This window comes from Erithacus rubecula (genome assembly GCF_903797595.1).
Source record: "Erithacus rubecula genome assembly, chromosome: 20".
Lineage (NCBI taxonomy): Eukaryota > Metazoa > Chordata > Aves > Passeriformes > Muscicapidae > Erithacus > Erithacus rubecula.
In genome coordinates, this window is record NC_136672.1 from 2,155,904 (window position 1) to 2,176,104 (window position 20,201).

The 20,201-nt window shown below is 44.5% G+C and overlaps 1 protein-coding gene and 1 long non-coding RNA gene across 2 annotated transcripts in view; one reads left to right on the forward strand and one right to left on the reverse strand.

Annotated features, from left to right (window-relative positions):
- The window catches only part of LOC306810508, a 149,461-nt gene that overhangs the window by 31,614 nt on the left and 97,646 nt on the right, over nt 1-20,201 (reverse strand). The gene's annotated exons all lie outside the window — the stretch shown is intronic.
- On the forward strand, nt 1,552-18,522 carry LOC306810476 (myosin heavy chain, skeletal muscle, adult-like). The gene is made up of 38 exons (XM_079323135.1): nt 1,552-1,827; nt 1,915-2,058; nt 2,149-2,305; nt 3,952-3,979; nt 4,078-4,192; nt 4,272-4,364; nt 4,494-4,557; nt 4,654-4,752; nt 4,859-4,962; nt 5,063-5,201; nt 5,839-5,957; nt 6,056-6,205; nt 6,759-6,929; nt 7,713-8,022; nt 8,178-8,251; nt 9,218-9,305; nt 9,400-9,517; nt 9,830-9,953; nt 10,605-10,741; nt 10,844-11,099; nt 12,082-12,324; nt 12,430-12,606; nt 12,692-12,837; nt 12,925-13,015; nt 13,095-13,484; nt 13,636-13,762; nt 13,940-14,058; nt 14,516-14,712; nt 15,052-15,235; nt 15,322-15,487; nt 15,657-15,781; nt 15,931-16,239; nt 16,345-16,548; nt 16,818-16,943; nt 17,039-17,209; nt 17,297-17,401; nt 17,544-17,639; nt 18,234-18,522. The coding sequence occupies exons 1-38, from the start codon at nt 1,621-1,623 to the stop codon at nt 18,387-18,389; spliced, it is 5,829 nt and encodes a 1,942-aa protein (XP_079179261.1). The 5' UTR covers nt 1,552-1,620; the 3' UTR covers nt 18,390-18,522.

Sequence of the window (20,201 nt, forward strand, 5' to 3'; positions counted from 1 at the left end):
GGTTTTTGCAACCTGAAATTATTTGCAAAAAACTGTATAATTTTCGTTTTTTTCAAGTGTGAGATATTATGAATAATTTGTTTGTTTGAAACTACAAAGATTTTTCTATCACTTGTGACTGACTGTTGCAACAGAGAACATTCCTCTAGTGTGCACATTTAGAATATTTTTATTTCTGCAAAATACCAAGTGAGGAATTATTCCCATACATGTTCAATTGCTTTTATAGCTAAGGAGTCACATTTCACACTGAAGGCACAAACTGCATGTGCAAACTTGAAACCCTATTTGACCTTACTGTCTTTTGGATTCTTCTCCATCTAATATTCCTGGCCCACAATATGTCTGGTTTTCCCCTTTTAATTATAATATATAATGAATCACTGAAAGAGTTTTAATAATAATTTGTCTTTTGTAGAGCTGATTTTTCTAATGATTTTTTCTAAGGCAAGCTCTAAGTTCATATGATGTATCATACAAGATACATTACATTATTTCCCTTTTACATCTGTGAAAGTACAGAAATGTCAAAGAATCCCATCTGGATCAAAGATTAAGTTACCTGTAAAGACCATAGAAGAATCAATAAATCATACACCCAAGTTCTTTAAGTGCCTTGACTAGTCCAGATTCCAATATTAATAGCCCTGTCAGACTATTTATAGGAAATGTATCCACAGGAATGGTAAGATGCAAAACATTTCTAAATATATCAGATCAAATGACAATTATGCCATTAGTTAAATTTGCCAGACAATATTTTGCCAAAGATGGTTTGCCAAAATATATTTTGACAGAAGGAAAAGGAAACATCCAAAGCATCTGCATACCAGAGTCTATAAAAGGCTCTTTGGAGTGCTGTGCCCAGTCTTGACAGAAAATTTCAAGGTAAGTGTTTGGCTCCTGTGAACTGCTGGGCAAAACATATACCTTTTTATTCTATTTAACTTCCTATAAGACTTGGATATCCACTTCTGTCATGGACTGCTCTATACTGTAGGTTTGAAAGCAGCATGCTTTCTTTCAACTTACATATTATCTCTGGATCTCTGTGCAACAAAATGAGTTGTTATGTTTTCAAGCAGCAGTGACCTCTGCCACCAAAATCAATATCAAAAGTCAACAACTTTTAAGGAACAGGATGAAATCCAAGAGTTTAAGATTTGTGGAACAGAGAACAGGCAATAGTAACAGTTACATCTGTTATAATGCAAGATGAATTATCGATAACAAGTAATTTTTAGAAAGCCAATATTTGCTATGAGAAAAAGACTTTCAGTAGCATTTTAAAAAAATACCAGAGACTCTATTATGGGAATAGCCAAATTTGCTACAGTTCACAAATAATACTGCTAAACTTCACAACATGCTGTACACTTAACTGTTATTCTGTATGTGGTGTCTTAGCTGGATGTCTAAGGATTAATATTAGAGAGCTATGTAAGTATTTTCGGCCAAGACAGGGAAGTTTAACTCCAACTTTTGACTTGTTTATACTTAGTTTAATATTAAAAAATACCGATCTGCTTTCTTTCACATAAAGATGCTCATTCACTGACACAACATCTCTTGTAGGCTACAGAGGACCCTGCAGACCGTGGCTCCTGAAGAAGTGCAGCCATGGCAACTCCAGACGCTGACATGGCCGCCTTTGGCGAGGCGGCTCCTTACCTTCGAAAGTCAGAGAAGGAGAGAATAGAGGCCCAGAACAAACCTTTTGATGCAAAGACATCTGTCTTTGTGGTACATGCAAAGGAGTCCTATGTGAAAGGGAAAATTGAGAGTAAGGATGCAGGGAAGGTCACTGTCAAGACTGAAGGTGGAGAGGTGAATAAATGCAAAATTTACAAATAAAATTTAATTCCCACTCTGGGGTCTTAGCTGACATAAATGCATCTCTCTATTCTGTGGCAGACCCTGACGGTGAAAGAAGATCAAATCTTCTCCATGAACCCTCCCAAGTATGACAAAATCGAGGACATGGCCATGATGACCCACCTCCACGAACCCGCTGTGCTGTACAACCTCAAAGAGCGTTACGCAGCCTGGATGATCTACGTAAGTGGCAGCAGCAGCTTCCTTTGGGCAGCCTCAGGAGCTGCTGGGCCAGGCTCAGGGAAGCCAACGTGCTGTGTCCCTTCCTCACAGACCTACTCGGGTCTCTTCTGCGTCACTGTCAACCCCTACAAGTGGCTGCCGGTGTACAACCCCGAGGTGGTGTTGGCCTACCGAGGCAAGAAGCGCCAGGAGGCCCCTCCACACATCTTCTCCATCTCTGACAATGCCTATCAGTTCATGCTGACTGGTGAGTTATTTGGTTTTCTTTACAATCACTTGGCTGTAAACACTCACAAAAGAGAAGAAGTCTTTTCCCTATACAATAGTTCAGTTTAATTTTGCTGTAAAGATGGATGTTCTGTTACCACAGTAAATAGATTTTTTATTGAACATCATCATTTAGACAAAGTTTATAGAAACCAATGTTAAAGTTTCGTGTGCAGTGTATTTGGGGGGATATGATTTAACATGGAATGTATTGTCAGATTTTCTATTAAAGAAATTTGTATGTACTCTAAAGTTCAGGTTTTTCTCAGTTGAAAGGTTTGCTCTTTGAATGATTTGCTATGCAGGACTGAAAAGGGCTAGGGTGAATTTCTGTAAATAAAACGGTGTGTAAAAGGAAAGTACATTCAATGCTGGAGCCAATGCTTCCTATGTGCTGATAGCTATGCATTGGTAGCTTTACAAAAACTCTGGAAGCAGTCTCAGAATAGTCAGAAATTGTAGTGAAACCTGCTCAGAAAATCCTTAACTTCCTTCTTCCATCTCAAAAACAATTTCTTCTTTTCCATTCATTAATATAGAGGAAAGAAACACCAAAGAAAGGTAGCGACAACTTTTCTAGAAATGACTAAATATTCATAAATTTAGGAAAGATCAGATTGGTGGGAAATATAGATGACAATATAATAATAATATGTATTTTAATTTCTTAAAAGAAATCTTCCCTCTCTCATCCCGAATTACTGTACTTAATTTTGTAGCATTCGAAGCATTAAGAAGGTTAATTGGATGAAAATACAATGAAAAAACCACCAATATTTAATTGATGTTTGAGTAGAATGTCTTAGCAAGGTCATATTCATGTAAGCTGTCATGTATTTACCCTTGCTGACACCTTCATAAGACATGCAGAAATTATGCAAGTGCAAACCCAGACTTCTTCTAAGAGTTTGATCCCTAATGGCTTATTCTCTTCAGACTTCCTAGAGATTTTTCAGTTTTTGTTGTACAAAGATTTTGTCAATGGAGTCAAAATGGGAGAATGGGTTAAAAAAGCAACCAGACAAAATTATGGAAAGCAAACTCAGCTCAAGACATGACACAGAAAAATATTGAATCTAGTTTTGGAAGTGCCAACATTTGAATATTCTAGAGCATGACAGACTACGCTGGTAAAGGTTACTACTTATTTATGATGTTAATCTGATTTTCTTTAGGCAAGACTCAACTGGCAACTGCATAAAAACCATTTAGGAGGCTTATTGACTGACCAGGAATGGTTGTTCCTATGTAATAGAGTTTATGAGAAGCACATACTGCAGTTCAATTCAGCATACTGACAGGCCATTTAATCACTAACTCTACAAAATTGATCTTTAGTTAGAATCATTTTCACAAACAAAATGAGCAGTGTAACATGATGGGAATATCTAGAAAAAGAAGTGCATGTGTCCTGTATCTGGCAATACCTCAGGGTGAACACATCAGTTTCCCAGTTGAATCTAGGAACATTAAATATTGAAAATGAAGTAGCAGTGAAGTGACAAAGGTTTATTAATGGAAATAGATGCGTACTGCTAGTGCACCTTCTAAAAGTCACAGGAATAATTTTATCAATTATATTCATGACCTAAAATAATCATGTCTTCTTTTCTGCCTTGTTCACAGATCGGGAGAACCAGTCCATCCTGATCACGTACGTACACCCCCTGCGCGGGTCCCTGCGGGGCTGCCCGGGGCCAGGGCACCTCCTGCCTGACCACGCACCCTCTGCTTCTCTCTTGCCTTTGGCAGCGGAGAATCCGGGGCCGGGAAGACTGTCAACACAAAGCGTGTCATCCAGTACTTTGCAACAATTGCAGCCAGTGGGGACAAGAAGAAGGAGGAACAGACCTCAGGCAAAATGCAGGTGAGGTCCCAGGACTAGATATCTGCAACTATCAGATTTCTTGAGGAGTTAGATCGTGACAAGAAGACTTCTGTTTCAGGGGACACTTGAGGATCAAATCATCAGTGCCAACCCACTGCTGGAGGCCTTTGGAAATGCCAAGACCGTGAGGAATGACAACTCCTCACGCTTTGTGAGTTCTTGCTTTGCATAAAATCTCTCTCCCTCATGGCATCACAAATGATGCCTGAACAGTTCTTCATACAAAGGAGATGTCAGCAGAACACATCCAGGCTGACCTGCTGCTGCTTCTGCTTAACAGGGCAAATTCATCAGAATCCACTTTGGGGCCACAGGCAAACTGGCTTCTGCTGACATTGAAACTTGTAAGAGATTCTCCTGGACTGTTCCCATCATTTCCCAAATTCCCACATCCATGTACATTCCCACAAGTGCCTAACTCTTTCTACCTCCCTGGGCAGACCTGTTGGAGAAGTCCAGAGTCACTTTCCAGCTCAAGGCGGAAAGGAGCTACCACATCTTTTATCAGATCATGTCCAACAAGAAGCCAGAGCTGATTGGTAGGAAGGAGCATTACAGCTTTTTGGAGTAGATCACTGAGGAACAGTTCCTTCATTCACCTGGTTGACTAAAGTAAGCCTATGCCTTGTCTCTTCCTGCTTTCAGACATGCTCCTCATTACCACCAACCCTTATGATTTCCACTATGTGAGTCAAGGCGAGGTCACTGTTCCCAGCATTGACGACCAGGAGGAGCTCATGGCTACAGATGTAAGTAACACAGCAACAACTTACCTCCTAGGAATGCCTTGAGGGTGACATTTCTGGCCCACTAAGGATACGGTTTTTGAATTCATTATTTTGACTGCAGAGTGCCATTGACATCCTGGGATTCACTGCAGATGAGAAATCAGCCATCTACAAGTTGACAGGGGCTGTCATGCACTATGGGAACCTGAAGTTCAAGCAGAAACAACGAGAGGAGCAGGCAGAGCCTGATGGCACAGAAGGTATCAGCAAATTCAGGGCCTGATTTGTGCCAAGTCCTTCACTGCATGCAGAGGTGATATGTTGGCCTCCTGAGGCATACGCAGTTGTCTCGAGTTTCCACTTAAAACATTGAGAATTCCGTTTTTACCTCTGGTCCCTCTAATTGCAGAGATGCTTTCCTTGATATGGGAAGTTCCATTATTCTATCCAATGGTGGCTCCTCAAACACAAGCTGCCTGAAAGCAGGAACTTCACTTACAACACAGGATAGCTCTCTCCCTCTAGAAAACCTCCAAAGAATAAGACACCCAGATGGGCAATTATGGTTTTGGAGAAATAACTCATGCAAGCTGTGCTACCCAGAAATCCCCTTGCCATAGAAAGAGAATGGACCTTGCATTTTGTCTTGCGAGAGGCTTTTGTTGTTCTTCTGGGGAATTTCAGGTTCAATCTCTTTGTATCCAGGCCATACTTGTTCTTGCTTTCAAAGAAGACCATCAGTAGTGTCCAGAATTTGCATTCCTTCACAGCCCTTCTGTGTGACATGAGATAAATGTTCTTCCATTCCTAGAAGATGAACAGGAAAAGTTGTTCACATCACCCGAATTCCAGAGATTGTCCATAAATAAATGTTTTTCTCTCTTTCTCCACCTCCAGTGGCTGACAAAGCTGCCTACCTAACGGGCTTAAACTCAGCTGAATTTCTCAAGGCCTTGTGTTACCCCCGAGTCAAGGTTGGGAATGAATATGTGACCAAAGGTCAAAACGTGACACAGGTAACATCTGACAGTTTCAAATGCACAGCTTGACCTTGCACGTGCACGTTTTTCTTTGCCCCTCAGAGCTAACTCCAGTCCTGTCTTCTCTGCTCTAGGTGAACAATTCAGTGGGTGCCCTGGCAAAGGCGATGTTTGAGAAGATGTTCCTGTGGATGGTTGTTCGCATCAACCAACAGCTGGACACGAAGCAGCCCAGGCAGTACTTCATTGGTGTCCTGGACATTGCTGGCTTTGAGATCTTTGATGTAAGGAGCAAGGATTTGACAACACAGTCAAACAATGGGCAAGGAGGGGTCATGAGGACTCAGAAACACATAGAGGACTAAGGCTCGCACCACTGTGGGCCAGAGGGGTGGATGCTCTTGTAATTGTAGTGGTCTGGGCAATTTCACAGTGTATGTCCTGTGCTGTGAATGCCATGATGATGCAAGAATTTCTGTGTCAGAACACAGAAAGTCCCAGATTATTGACATGAAGCCAGGGAAATTCTTGGGTGGGACACTGAGGAGGTTTCTACTGTCCAGCAGCTCAGAGCTACTGACCTTTCCAAAGGTTTGCAGTGTAGTAGGAAAGTGAAAAAGAGTTATAACTTTTGGCTTGATTTGCAAAATAATAATAATGCAAATGTCCTTCAAGGCCAGTGAGTGTTAGAGTAGAAGGCCTGCTAAGGAAACACATGCTGGTACAGAAGGTTTGGGACTGATGTTTCAACTTCAAGCAGCCTTAGGGGAATGGCAGCAAAACCCTGTGGATTTGGCACACCTTGAGAACCTGTGCACCTTTCCTTGCTTTGGACAGTTCAACAGCTTTGAGCAGCTGTGCATCAACTTCACCAATGAGAAACTGCAACAGTTCTTCAACCACCACATGTTCGTGCTGGAGCAGGAGGAGTACAAGAAGGAGGGGATTGAATGGGAGTTCATTGACTTTGGCATGGACCTGGCTGCCTGCATTGAGCTCATTGAGAAGGTACCTTTCCCAAACAAGTATATGATGGCTGTTAGAATTCTGTGATGTTTTTGAGGCAAAGTCAGCACAGAAAGAACTCACAGACAGATATGTAGCATCAGTTAAGAAAAGTATTTTGCACTGAAATTTAGTTTTGTCTAGCAAAGAGAAATGGGGAAATGCACATGTGTGTCATGAGTCTGCATTGTCTAGTCTTCAAGCATGGAAAAGTAACATGGACTCCCACCAACAGACTTCTGAAACCAAGCCCGATTCAGTCTCCTTTTCTTTCTTCTCCAAAGGCTCAAATCCAAAGTCCACTGCCAAATTTGAGAAAGAAATATCATATCACCTGACCTCGCCAAACTATGGAGCTCCTTGTAGCAGCTTTCCCCATTGTTTCTCTCTTTATCGTTGCTCCCCCAATTCTACACCCAATTCTCATGTGAGCTGGACAGACGAGTTCCTACCAGTTCCATGAAGATAGGCTGCAGAGAGGCAAGGGACTGCAGAAATAAACTCTTTGAGTGAGACCAATTCCTGGTAAACCTAAGCTTTCATCCAGGCTGAGATGCTGTCAAGAGCACAACCAGTTTTTGACATTTATAGCACAGGCTTCTTGTTATTGTCATAGAATCACAGAATAGTTTGGTTTGCAAGGCACCATAAAGAACATCTTGTTCCAGTCCCCTACCATTGGGAGGGACTCCTTCCACTAGACCAGGCAGGTGAATGTCCCATCCAGAGTGATCTTGAATGTTTCCATTGTAACCTTTCCTTGTCACTTCTTGTGATTTCTCCCAGCCCATGGGCATCTTCTCCATCCTGGAAGAGGAGTGCATGTTCCCCAAGGCAACTGACACCTCTTTCAAGAACAAGCTCTATGACCAGCACCTGGGCAAGTCCAACAACTTCCAGAAGCCCAAGCCTGCCAAAGGCAAGGCTGAGGCTCACTTCTCCCTGGTGCACTACGCTGGCACAGTGGACTACAACATCACTGGCTGGCTGGAGAAGAACAAGGACCCTCTGAATGAAACTGTCATTGGGCTGTACCAGAAATCATCTGTGAAGACCCTGGCTTTACTCTTCGCCAGCTATGGTGGAGGAGATGCTGGTCAGTTTTGTGGAAATTTTATTTTTAATGTGAGACCAAGTTTTCTCTGTATTAATGCTGCAAACGCTAGAAATAAAAAGTGGCTGTGTGTTCTGTAGTATCCAATATATTTTGTCCATATTATAAAATTGTTTTTTCTTTGCTTTGATTTTCAGATGCTGGTGGTGGTGGCAAGAAGGGAGGCAAGAAGAAGGGTTCTTCCTTCCAGACTGTCTCAGCTCTTTTCAGGGTAATTAGAGTGTTCATTATCTCCTTGATGATGACAAAGCTTTTTTATTTTGAATCTGAAAGGTCTATTTCTGTTTTGGATATAACTATTGTCATCCTTTTAAATCCTTCCCTTTCCATCCTTGGAACCTACAGAATATTCCTTTTCTAATTCCATGCCCTTTTTTGAATATTCCACTAAAGTATCTGAAGGGTTAAGTTCTCCTACTTAGGCAGGTGTAACTTTTCTGCTAACTTCCTTAAAATCCTCTCTGTAGCATTTAAATATATTTTCTAGACTTTTTTTATGTCTCTAAACAGATTTTCAGTACTGACTCATAGTAAAATTTGAAAATAATAGATCGAATATTAAAAGGAAAATAAATTACCCCAAAACTGTAGGATTTCAAGGCAATTACTTGAATTCAATGTCAAAAAAGAGTTAGTGTTAAATCATATCAAAATAACGACTCAACATGGTCAGTTTTCAGTATTGTCTTCAAAGTTTGAGACTGAATTAATATCAAAAGGGTCATTTTATATGGACTATCAAGTCCATATATATGGATATAATATGGATAAGGATATGGCTATCACATCCATATATGGATTATAAACTATCCCCTGCATTTAGAAACAACTTACTTAGCTGACAAATTATATCCTATCCATGCTTGATCAAGAGTATGACATTTATTTAAGATCCCAAACAATTTACCACAAGAATTACCAACTAAAGGAAAACTGTGCAATGACAGCCCTGTATTTGGATAAGGAGGTCAAGGAAAAGGAATTCTAACCATTATCCTGTAAAAGAACTTCCAAGCCAAAATTTGAGAGCCTTCAGCTTCTGATGTTCCCTTTGGGAGTTCTGCAAGTTGTTTTAGAGAAAACAGATCTGCATCCTGAAACAGCAGTTTGATACATCTGCTGCTAAGATTCCAGTGCTTGCACTTATTAATGTAAACTTAATTTCACAATCTCACAGGAGAATTTAAACAAGCTGATGGCTAACTTGAGAAGCACTCACCCCCACTTTGTACGGTGCATCATCCCAAATGAAACTAAGACACCTGGTAAGGCAAGCCAAGAGGAGAAAATCTTGAGCAGCAGAAGCTGTTCTCCTGAGTGTCAAACAGCGGGGCAGTCACTAATGGTGGTATTTGCCAGGTGCCATGGAGCACGAGCTGGTGCTGCACCAGCTGCGCTGTAACGGCGTGCTGGAAGGGATCAGGATTTGCAGAAAAGGCTTCCCCAGCAGAGTCCTGTATGCTGACTTCAAACAGAGGTGAGAGCTCTGCACTTTTCTGCCAATTCAGGCCACACTGAAGAGCCTTCTTATTATAATATACTTTGAACTCTTTATTTAAAATTGGTATTGATCATTAATACTGATTTTTACCATCAGTTTATAATGACGTGGCAATGCTTAGATCAGGATTGTTTTTTACTTAGAATTACTATTAAAAACATTTCCCATATCCTTTCCTGGGAGGATGAACCATCTCCAGGCATGAGATCAATTCAGTTGTACAGTCTGAGACGTTCTGGTGGTGGTTTCAATGATTGTGATTTCTTAATGTTTTATTTCCTTTTGCAGATACAGAGTACTTAATGCCAGTGCTATCCCAGAGGGACAGTTCATGGACAACAAGAAAGCTTCAGAGAAGCTCCTTGGGTCCATTGATGTAGATCATACCCAGTACAAATTTGGTCACACCAAGGTAAAAACAAGTCCTCTCTTAGAAGTTTGTCAAAAGCAGTAAGAGTGGGCTCAGTCAGGGGATCAGGCACAGCACAATAACATAACAGATGCCAGACTAGGGTCCACTATCAGCGAGTGCCCAGTCTCACAGTACTCAGTCAAGGCAAGTGAGAATGACCCAGGAATGGTAGTCAGACTCAATTGAGAGTTCACATCACCAGTGAAGTTTGTTACAATAAGTATGGTCCAAATTGAAACCATAAAACTTTGGTTTTCAGGATTTATCAGGGTCAGACACAGGTCGACTAAAAAAGCAAGGCCCTAGTCATAAATTCATGGACATATACACAGCAGTGAGATTGGTCGAACATCAAGCCAGGAATTAAGTTAATAGGTCATGGTAGAGCTCACTAGTGTCCATGACAAGGTAATGGAGTGGCTGAGGTTGTGGCTGAACTGGAAACCAGTAGTCATGACACATAGCTCAGACAAAGACTGAATGTTTCGGGCCGAGATTATGTGGCGTTCTAAGCCCTTGGACAGAGGATTTGGGAGAGGGAGCAAGGAGACACTGATCATGGCCATTAAAGCCATTCAGCAATCTGAATGACTCTGAGCTTCTTTTCTGTCCTACATCACAATGATATGGAGCAACATGTCCTCTCTCAAGGTGTTCTTCAAAGCTGGGTTGCTGGGACTCCTGGAGGAGATGAGAGACGACAAGTTGGCAGAAATCATCACTCGCACGCAAGCCAGGTGCAGGGGATTCCTGATGAGAGTGGAGTACAGGAGAATGGTGGAGAGGAGGTAGATATTTCTCATATTTAGTTGATTTTCATGGAACTTTACTGATGAAGTTTAAGTTAATCACAGCAAAGCCATGTAATAACTGCATGAATTTAATTTCAGGGAGTCCATCTTCTGTATCCAGTACAATGTTCGTTCATTCATGAATGTCAAACACTGGCCATGGATGAAGCTGTTCTTCAAGATCAAGCCCTTGTTGAAGAGTGCAGAGTCTGAGAAGGAGATGGCCAACATGAAGGAAGAGTTTGAGAAAACCAAGGAGGAGCTTGCAAAGTCAGAAGCAAAGCGGAAGGAGCTTGAGGAGAAAATGGTGGCCCTGGTGCAGGAGAAAAATGACCTGCAACTCCAAGTGCAGGCTGTGAGTATCTCTATTCATTTCTCCCAGGAAAAAAATGATACACTGTCAGAATGTTTCTTGTCCTGCACAGAGACTCCCAGGAATTTATATGTGGTAGAAAACAGTCTAAATCTCACACTCTGAGTCACTCTAATGTAGAACAAACAGGCACCAGCACGGGCATAGTGAGACTCCTGGCAGACCCACATGGCATTCACCATTGCTGTTGTGTGAGGACAGTGCAATGTAAAACCAGCCAATATGTATTGAACAGCGAAGAACTTGGAGCTGGAAGAGAAATAACTTTCAAAGCAGTGCTTCTGGCTAATGCAGTAAAGGCAAATCCGATCGACTTTTTGTATTTACAATTACACAAGGAAGCCTTGATTATTTTCGGAAACATGGATACTTCCCATTAAAACGCAAATAGAACAAGAGGGTATCATAACACCCAATGAAATGATCAGCTAGTAGCCATATACGATCCTAGATGCGGCCAGGAAAGAAGCCACAGAGGCAGCTGATAGGCCAGAAATCTATTAGCCATGTAGTCTGTAGAAAAGTGATACAATTATTTCTCAAAAAAAGTGTTGTCAGCAGTTGAAAAGCCTCTAAATAACAAATATTTTCAGGCTTTGTTGAGACAACTAAAAAGAAAAAGTGAAAAGGTACACTTTCCATGAGGAAAAAAATACATATTCAAAGCCCTTGATCCTGCTGAAATTAGAAATTGAAAGTTCTGTTCTACATTAGAGCTTGCACTATGAGGCATTCGCATAGATAACTGTCCTGGGAGACAAATTTAGGAGACACAAACACATTGCAATAAATATTAATTTCAAATTAAAAGGTTTACCAGTAAACACAACTCAAGATCCTTCTGTTGCTGAACTTAAAAGATGGTTTCATCTGCTACTTTTAAACCCACCTACTCTGTGATTAACAAGGCAGAGCAAAGAAAGTTCAAAACATTAGAACCCACAAAATTTTATCTCCCCACCAGGAAGCAGATAGCTTGGCTGATGCAGAGGAAAGGTGTGACCAGCTCATCAAAACCAAAATTCAGCTCGAAGCCAAAATTAAAGAGGTGACTGAAAGGGCTGAGGATGAAGAGGAAATTAATGCTGAACTGACAGCCAAAAAGAGGAAACTGGAGGATGAATGTTCAGAGCTGAAGAAAGACATTGATGACCTTGAGCTAACACTGGCCAAGGTGGAGAAGGAAAAACACGCCACCGAAAACAAGGTATGAGGCAGAACCTGTCACCTGCAATCTGGAAAAGAGCCCTGTGATATTACAGGACTTGTATAGCTACTTCCATTATTTACATTTGCTGCCATCTTCCTAAAGGTGAAAAACCTGACTGAGGAGATGGCAGCTCTGGATGAGACCATCGCCAAGCTGACAAAAGAGAAGAAAGCCCTCCAAGAGGCACATCAGCAGACCCTGGATGACCTGCAGGTAGAGGAAGACAAAGTCAATACTCTGACCAAAGCCAAGACCAAGCTGGAACAGCAAGTGGATGATGTAAGCACACAGACATAGAACAGGAACAGTACAGGTATGGAGTCTGATGTGGCTGGTAGAGCACTGATGGTTTTGTTGTGCTTAGCTGGAAGGGTCCCTGGAGCAAGAGAAGAAACTGCGCATGGACCTGGAGAGAGCTAAGAGGAAACTGGAAGGAGACCTGAAGCTGGCCCAGGACAGCATCATGGATTTGGAGAATGATAAGCAGCAGCTGGATGAGAAACTGAAGAAGTAAGTGTGGCTCTGGGGCACCTGAGTGCTGGGCTGCAGCACTTGCCTTTTTCCTTTGAGCTCTAACACAATTCACTTGGCCCAAAGGAAAGACTTTGAAATCAGCCAAATCCAGAGCAAGATCGAGGATGAACAAGCCCTGGGCATGCAATTTCAGAAGAAGATCAAGGAGCTGCAGGCAAGTGTCTGTTCCTTCCCCTGCCTTGCTCAGGCTCAGGAGGAGGGCATGGCTGTGAGGGATCCCTGCTGTTCCACAGGCCCGTATTGAGGAGCTGGAGGAGGAAATTGAGGCAGAGCGAACCTCTCGCGCTAAAGCAGAGAAGCATCGGGCTGACCTGTCCAGGGAGCTGGAGGAGATCAGCGAGCGCCTGGAAGAAGCAGGAGGTGCCACAGCAGCTCAGGTGGAGATGAACAAGAAGCGTGAGGCAGAATTCCAGAAGATGCGCCGTGACCTGGAAGAGGCCACGCTGCAGCACGAAGCCACGGCTTCCGCCTTGCGCAAGAAGCACGCGGACAGCACAGCTGAGCTGGGGGAGCAGATTGACAACCTGCAACGTGTGAAGCAGAAGCTGGAGAAAGAGAAGAGTGAGCTGAAGATGGAGATTGATGACTTGGCCAGCAACATGGAGTCTGTCTCCAAAGCCAAGGTAAGGATTGCAGGAGAAAATGGTGACAGGGACAAAGTATGGCACAAAAGCTGCTTCTTCCAGACACATTGCCAGAAACAAAACCCCTGCTGTGACAATAAGGCAGAGTACAAACCATCATGTCTTCTCCCTTCTCGTGTTTTCTCTCTAGGCCAACCTGGAGAAGATGTGCCGCACACTGGAAGATCAGCTGAGTGAGCTTAAAACGAAGGAGGAGCAGAATCAGCGCATGATCAATGACCTCAATACGCAAAGAGCTCGTCTGCAGACAGAGTCTGGTGAGACATCCTCATCCCCAAAATTCAGTGGCGGGATCTGCATGCCCTGAGCAAGCCAGAGCGTGCAAGATGGCAGCAGGTTTAAGCTGTCCAGCCCATTACTGATTACACGGCTTTACAGGCAGATGGTGTCATAGGAGGAACAGTGTGCTTCCTTTGTCCCCTTTCCCTTCCCAGGTGAATATTCCCGCCAGGTGGAGGAGAAGGATGCTCTGATTTCTCAGCTGTCTAGGGGCAAGCAAGGATTTACCCAACAGATTGAGGAACTCAAGAGACATCTAGAGGAAGAAATCAAGGTCTGGAAATCCTCTGGTGTCCTCTGCCTACATGACCCCCAAAAGCACCTGCAGAATCCTGTCTTAACACTAGACTACTCCAGTGTTCCTTCCCTTAACACACGTAGGACTGCAGAGAATGGCACTAGTGCACAACACCCCACTCTTCAAGTAGAGAGGGAAGGAAACAGGATACTTTAGGTGCTGGAGGAATTCATCCACAAGGCTTCCACAAGATTCTGATGATCTTCTCTAAGACATGATTCAGCCACAAATTTACACAAACAGCAGATTACTGTCCCCAGAGGAGCTGTCATTAATGCATCCTGATGCTCCAGAACGTGTCAATGAGGGCTTTACCAGCTCCAAGCTCTACATATTTGCAATTAGAGTTTCATTCCAATTTCACTGTCAAGTTCACAGTCAAGAGGCATTTCAAGATAAGTATTCAGGTTACCAAACCAAATTGTACCCACAGGCCAAGAATGCCCTGGCCCACGCCCTGCAGTCCGCTCGTCACGACTGTGACTTGCTCCGGGAACAATATGAGGAGGAGCAGGAGGCCAAGGGGGAGCTGCAGCGAGCCCTGTCCAAGGCCAACGGTGAAGTGGCTCAGTGGAGAACCAAATATGAGACGGACGCGATTCAGCGCACGGAGGAGCTCGAGGAGGCCAAGTACGTGGGAAACAGGATAGCAAATGATGGCAGAAGACTGAAACTGATCAAGGGAAATTAGAGTCTCTGAGAATGGGTTAAGAAAAGAATGGGAGGGAGGTAATGATATACTGTCTTTGTAAAAAAAGGGGAGATAGGAAGGGAGAGAAAGAATGGAAGGGAAAATATCGGCTTTAGAAGTGGTAGGACAAGTCTAATACTTCATAGTTTATAGATACTTTTTGTATATGTGGAAAGTTTTTGACTCAGAATCCCAAGGTGACAAACTGCCCTCTCATGACAGTATAGAACAGACGCTCTTCCTGGCTCTAATGAGGCATTGTGCTTCTCTCTTCCCAGGAAGAAGCTGGCCCAGCGTCTACAGGATGCAGAGGAACATGTTGAGGCTGTCAATGCCAAATGTGCCTCCCTGGAAAAGACAAAGCAGAGGCTGCAGAATGAAGTGGAGGACCTGATGATTGATGTGGAGAGATCCAATGCTGCCTGTGCTGCTCTGGATAAGAAGCAGAAGAACTTTGACAAGGTCTGTTGGCCTCCAGCACCAGCACTCCTGGGCAGAGCATGCCCCCGTGATGGCCACAGCCCTACTCACAGCCCGTTTCTCTGCAGATCCTGGCAGAATGGAAGCAGAAGTATGAGGAAACGCAGGCTGAGCTGGAGGCCTCCCAGAAGGAGTCGCGCTCTCTCAGCACGGAGCTGTTCAAGATGAAGAATGCCTATGAGGAGTCCTTGGACCACCTGGAGACAATGAAGCGGGAGAACAAGAACTTGCAGCGTAAGTCCCTGCCCTCTGTCCCTTACTGCCCTTTCTCACTCTCAGCCCTTACCACCATTGTTCATGGCTCTGTGCCTACAGGTTAGCAGAGATGCCTGTCACGTAGTGAGACAGGAACCTTGCCATTCAGCTCTGTGCCTGACCTTGCCATTGATCTTTGTTCCCACAGAGGAGATTTCTGACCTCACGGAGCAGATTGCTGAGGGAGGAAAGGCGATTCATGAGCTGGAGAAAGTCAAGAAGCAGGTTGAGCAGGAAAAATCTGAACTGCAAGCCTCCCTGGAGGAAGCTGAGGTACATACAATGCTCATCAATGTTGTCCATGTTTAGGATTATGGGTGTAGTTCTTTGAAGAGAGATCAGGAAAGCAAACCTACCTACTATGTGGAACTGTAAAAAAGATTACTTAGAAAGTAAGACTCTCTTCATGCTGAATTGTGCAGGCCTCCCTGGAACATGAGGAGGGGAAGATCTTGCGCCTGCAGCTTGAGCTCAACCAAGTGAAGTCTGAGATTGACAGGAAGATAGCAGAAAAAGATGAGGAGATTGACCAAATGAAGAGAAACCACCTCAGAATCGTGGACTCCATGCAGAGCACTCTGGATGCTGAGATCAGGAGCAGGAATGAAGCCCTGAGGCTGAAGAAGAAGATGGAGGGAGACCTGAATGAAATGGAGATCCAGCTCAGCCATGCCAACCGCCAGGCTGCAGAGGCACAGAAGAACCTGAGAAACACCCAGGCAGTGCTCAAGGTGCGTTCTGTAGCAGAGCTATAGAAAAGAGAAATTAAATCCCTGACACTTTTCCCACTCCGGTGCCCACTGAGGCCATGCAATTTTTCTTGTCTGTTTGTCCAGGACACTCAGCTGCACTTGGATGATGCTCTCAGGACACAGGATGACCTGAAGGAGCAGGTGGCCATGGTGGAGCGCAGAGCAAACCTGCTGCAGGCTGAAGTTGAGGAGCTCCGGGCAGCCCTGGAGCAGACAGAGAGATCGAGGAAACTGGCTGAGCAGGAGCTTCTGGATGCCACTGAACGTGCACAGCTCCTCCATACCCAGGTCAGGCGCTGCTGGAAATTATTCCCTTTCATAAGTGATAACAAGGTTAAATTGTTATTCATCTTCTAAGTGACTACATGTGTGTTTACCTAGTGGAAGAAGTGTCCTGCAATATGTTCCCTCCAGCCAGCCCTCAGTGTTTTTTTTGCTGCTCTGGTGTTAAAGAAGTGTCTTGCACTGAAGACTTTCCTAACTCTACCTGCATTTTCAGGCCTTACTGTGGAGGCATTTGGTTTGATAGTAGGAATCCTCTCTTTCCTGTTGCGCAGAACACCAGCTTGATCAACACCAAGAAGAAGCTGGAAACAGACATTTCCCAGATCCAGAGTGAAATGGAGGATACCATCCAGGAAGCCCGCAATGCTGAGGAGAAGGCCAAGAAGGCCATCACAGATGTGAGTTGGGTGCTCCTGGCATTGCTGATGATGAATGTACTCTGCCCAAAATATCTCCAGCCCTAAAATGGCTTTGACCTTTTGCTCTGGACCAGGCGGCCATGATGGCAGAAGAGCTGAAGAAAGAACAGGACACCAGTGCCCACCTGGAGAGGATGAAGAAGAACCTGGACCAGACGGTGAAGGACCTGCAGCACCGTCTGGAAGAGGCCGAGCAGCTGGCACTGAAGGGAGGGAAGAAACAACTTCAGAAGCTGGAGGCCAGGGTGTGTAGGGCTGGGGCTGCGCCTGAGTGAGCGTGTCCTTGGAGAGACATTGCCAGGGAAGCTGCAGAGATGGGCTTGTCCTTGCAGGTGCGGGAGCTGGAAGGGGAGGTTGATGCTGAGCAGAAGCGCAGCGCTGAAGCCGTGAAGGGTGTGCGCAAGTACGAGCGCAGGGTGAAGGAACTGACCTACCAGGTAAGGCAGGAGGTCTCCTGCTCTCACAGGGTTTGCTCACAGTGAGTCACATTTTGAACACACCATCCCCAAGGGGAACTGTGAACCTTGTGTGATGGAGGACTATGAACTGACTCTCTATCCTGTTTGCCAACCTCCCTAGTCTGAGGAAGACAGGAAGAATGTCCTCAGGCTGCAGGATCTGGTGGACAAGCTGCAAATGAAAGTGAAATCCTACAAGAGACAAGCTGAGGAGGCTGTAAGTATTGCTTGGAGAATGGGCAAAGGCCACATTCCATTGGGGCAGGGCACATATTTAGTGAGGCTGAATACCAGGAGAGGGGTATGAAAGAAATTCCTGAGAAACAACCATCTCGGTCACACTGTTTTGCTATTGTGTCATGAGGCCGTGGTGAGCTCTGGGCACCCTGCATTCAGGGAGGTTGATTAAGGGAAGTTCTGCAGCCTGTTTCACACAGGAGGCCAGAATAAACAAACCCAGGGGCCACACCCACTGCCAAGTTCCCAAATCTCTGCTAATAATCAGCAGCAGAAGGCTTCAGGGTCTTCTTAACCTAAAAAGTCACACTGACAGTTGGGCAGGAAGTAGTGTGAGAGTAGGTAGAGAAATTATGAATCCAATGTGTGAAATTGCTCCTAATGTGTGACACAGTCCCAGTGAACGTTGTCCCAGTAGGGTCCTGAAAAGGGGAGCATGATGAGCTCTGTGTGGGGCTGATGTGTGAGCAGTAGTGGGAGAAAATGGAGATTTGCAGCCCCATTAGACTGATTTGCAGTAGGAGTGAAAGTCCTGCCCTGGGCTCCTCACCACTGACTCCCTTTCCTCACACAGGAGGAGCTGTCCAATGTCAACCTGTCCAAGTTCCGCAAGATCCAGCACGAGCTGGAGGAAGCCGAGGAGCGGGCTGACATTGCAGAGTCACAGGTCAACAAGCTCCGAGTGAAGAGTCGTGACATGCATGGCAAGAAGATAGAAGAGGAAGAGTGAGAATAACACAAGGCAGCAAAGTGACCTGAGGGCTGCACAAAATGTGAACCTTCTGTCACTGTCTTCCAGACTTGAGATTTGAAACTATCTGAGTACATAGCAAATAAAAGTAGATTTCTTTGCATTTATATAATGTGCAATAGTTTTCATTTTTTTTGTTTTTTACAGGTGAGGTCTATATCACCATTAATCTTTCGACAGAGTTTTGCCTTATAAAACCCCTGAGTAGGTTTGTGGTACAGTTTTTTATCATTTTCTTACCAAATAATTATTCCTTCTGTAACACTTTAGGCTATGGTTGAAGAAAGTTTCTTACTCACATAAGTAATCCTTAAAGAGTAAGCATGAAAGAGAAACTTATTTGTGCTGTTGCCTGTGTTGGTCAAGCTACTGTTAGAGTAAGTCAGAGTGGTGTTGGACAGGAATAACACATTTCCAATGGAATTATGTTATTTCAGGCACTAAGGAGAAGGAATGATAATTAAAACGTACATTAGAAGGTTCCCTTGACACTCAGCAAAGGGTGCCATTAAATAGTGCACCAGATTCGATTCTGTTAAATCACAAATCTGTAAAGACAGAGAAACAAAATGCAGCGTCATTTGTGAAGAGATGTACTGTGGGCTGACAATTGCCCGTCAAAAGGCAGTTCTGACACATGTTCTGTGTAATTGTGTGAAAATATCAGCCCTTTTCTCAACAGCAGTAGCAAAAGGAAAAATAAGAATAAACAAAGTCAAGCAGACCAAATAACCCAGGGACTTAGGGAGATAAGGTTTCTAAGATAACCGTGTATAGAAGGGAAAGGCAAACCTGCACTTCTCTAAGATGCATCATTTATTGGACATGTGTGTAAAATGCTGTCCCCATCTTAGTTGATAGCCATAAATGTTTGAACCCTGTAAGTGGGCCTAACATCTTGGGTATATGAACTGGTACAAATAAAATCCTGTTAGAGAGATCACCTTCAGGCTGGAGGCCCAAGGCAATGTTGGTGAGTGGGCAGGAAGGTGAGCACCCTGCCAGCTTTGTGGAAGTCAAGATGAGGGGTAAGCACTGGCAGGGATTACAAGGAAGCTGCCTGTCTGCTCCCTTACAGATGAAGAGACCCTGAACAGACCATGGGTGCAATGAAGCAGTAGCCCACTGTCCCTCATTTTGTATCTGACCCAGGCATTGGTGATACTTGAAGAAAGCATAGACACCTGTGGTGATGGCCCAGGGTGGGTGCTGGTGCAGGGCACAAAGACATCAGCTGGGCTGTGGCTGTGCCTTTTGCCTCAGAATTCAGGCTGTTGATATCAGGGCAAGCTTTATTCCCAGCTTCAGGCCCAGCAGGCTGCTGTCAGTCCCAGGGAGCTGCCGGGCAGCAGCTGAGCAGGGCCCCTGCTCCAGGCACCCAGTGCCAGGGGATGGCAGCCTGGAGCCATCGAGGGCCAGCTCTGGGCTCCCTACACTGCACACCAGAAACGAGATCTCCCTGAAACCTGGGTGCTTTAACCCTGCTGGAACTGCATGGCCCACCTCACTGAAACCTGGGTGCTTTAACCCTGCTGGAACTGCCTGATCCACCTCACTGAAACCTGGGTGCTTTAACCCTGCTGGAACTGCCTGGCCTACATGCTAGGAGCTAATCACAGCAGAGGGGTTAAATTTGGGCCAGGTGGGTCAGCCAGTTTCATGTGTTTCCCACTGGGACAAAACAAAAACCAGGTGGGAAGGGCCAAAGAACACCTGAAAATGTTTGGGTCATCAGTGCTGGAGGAGAAGTCCCTGGGCTGACAGAAGCAGCCACTGCTCAGTGCACAGGGC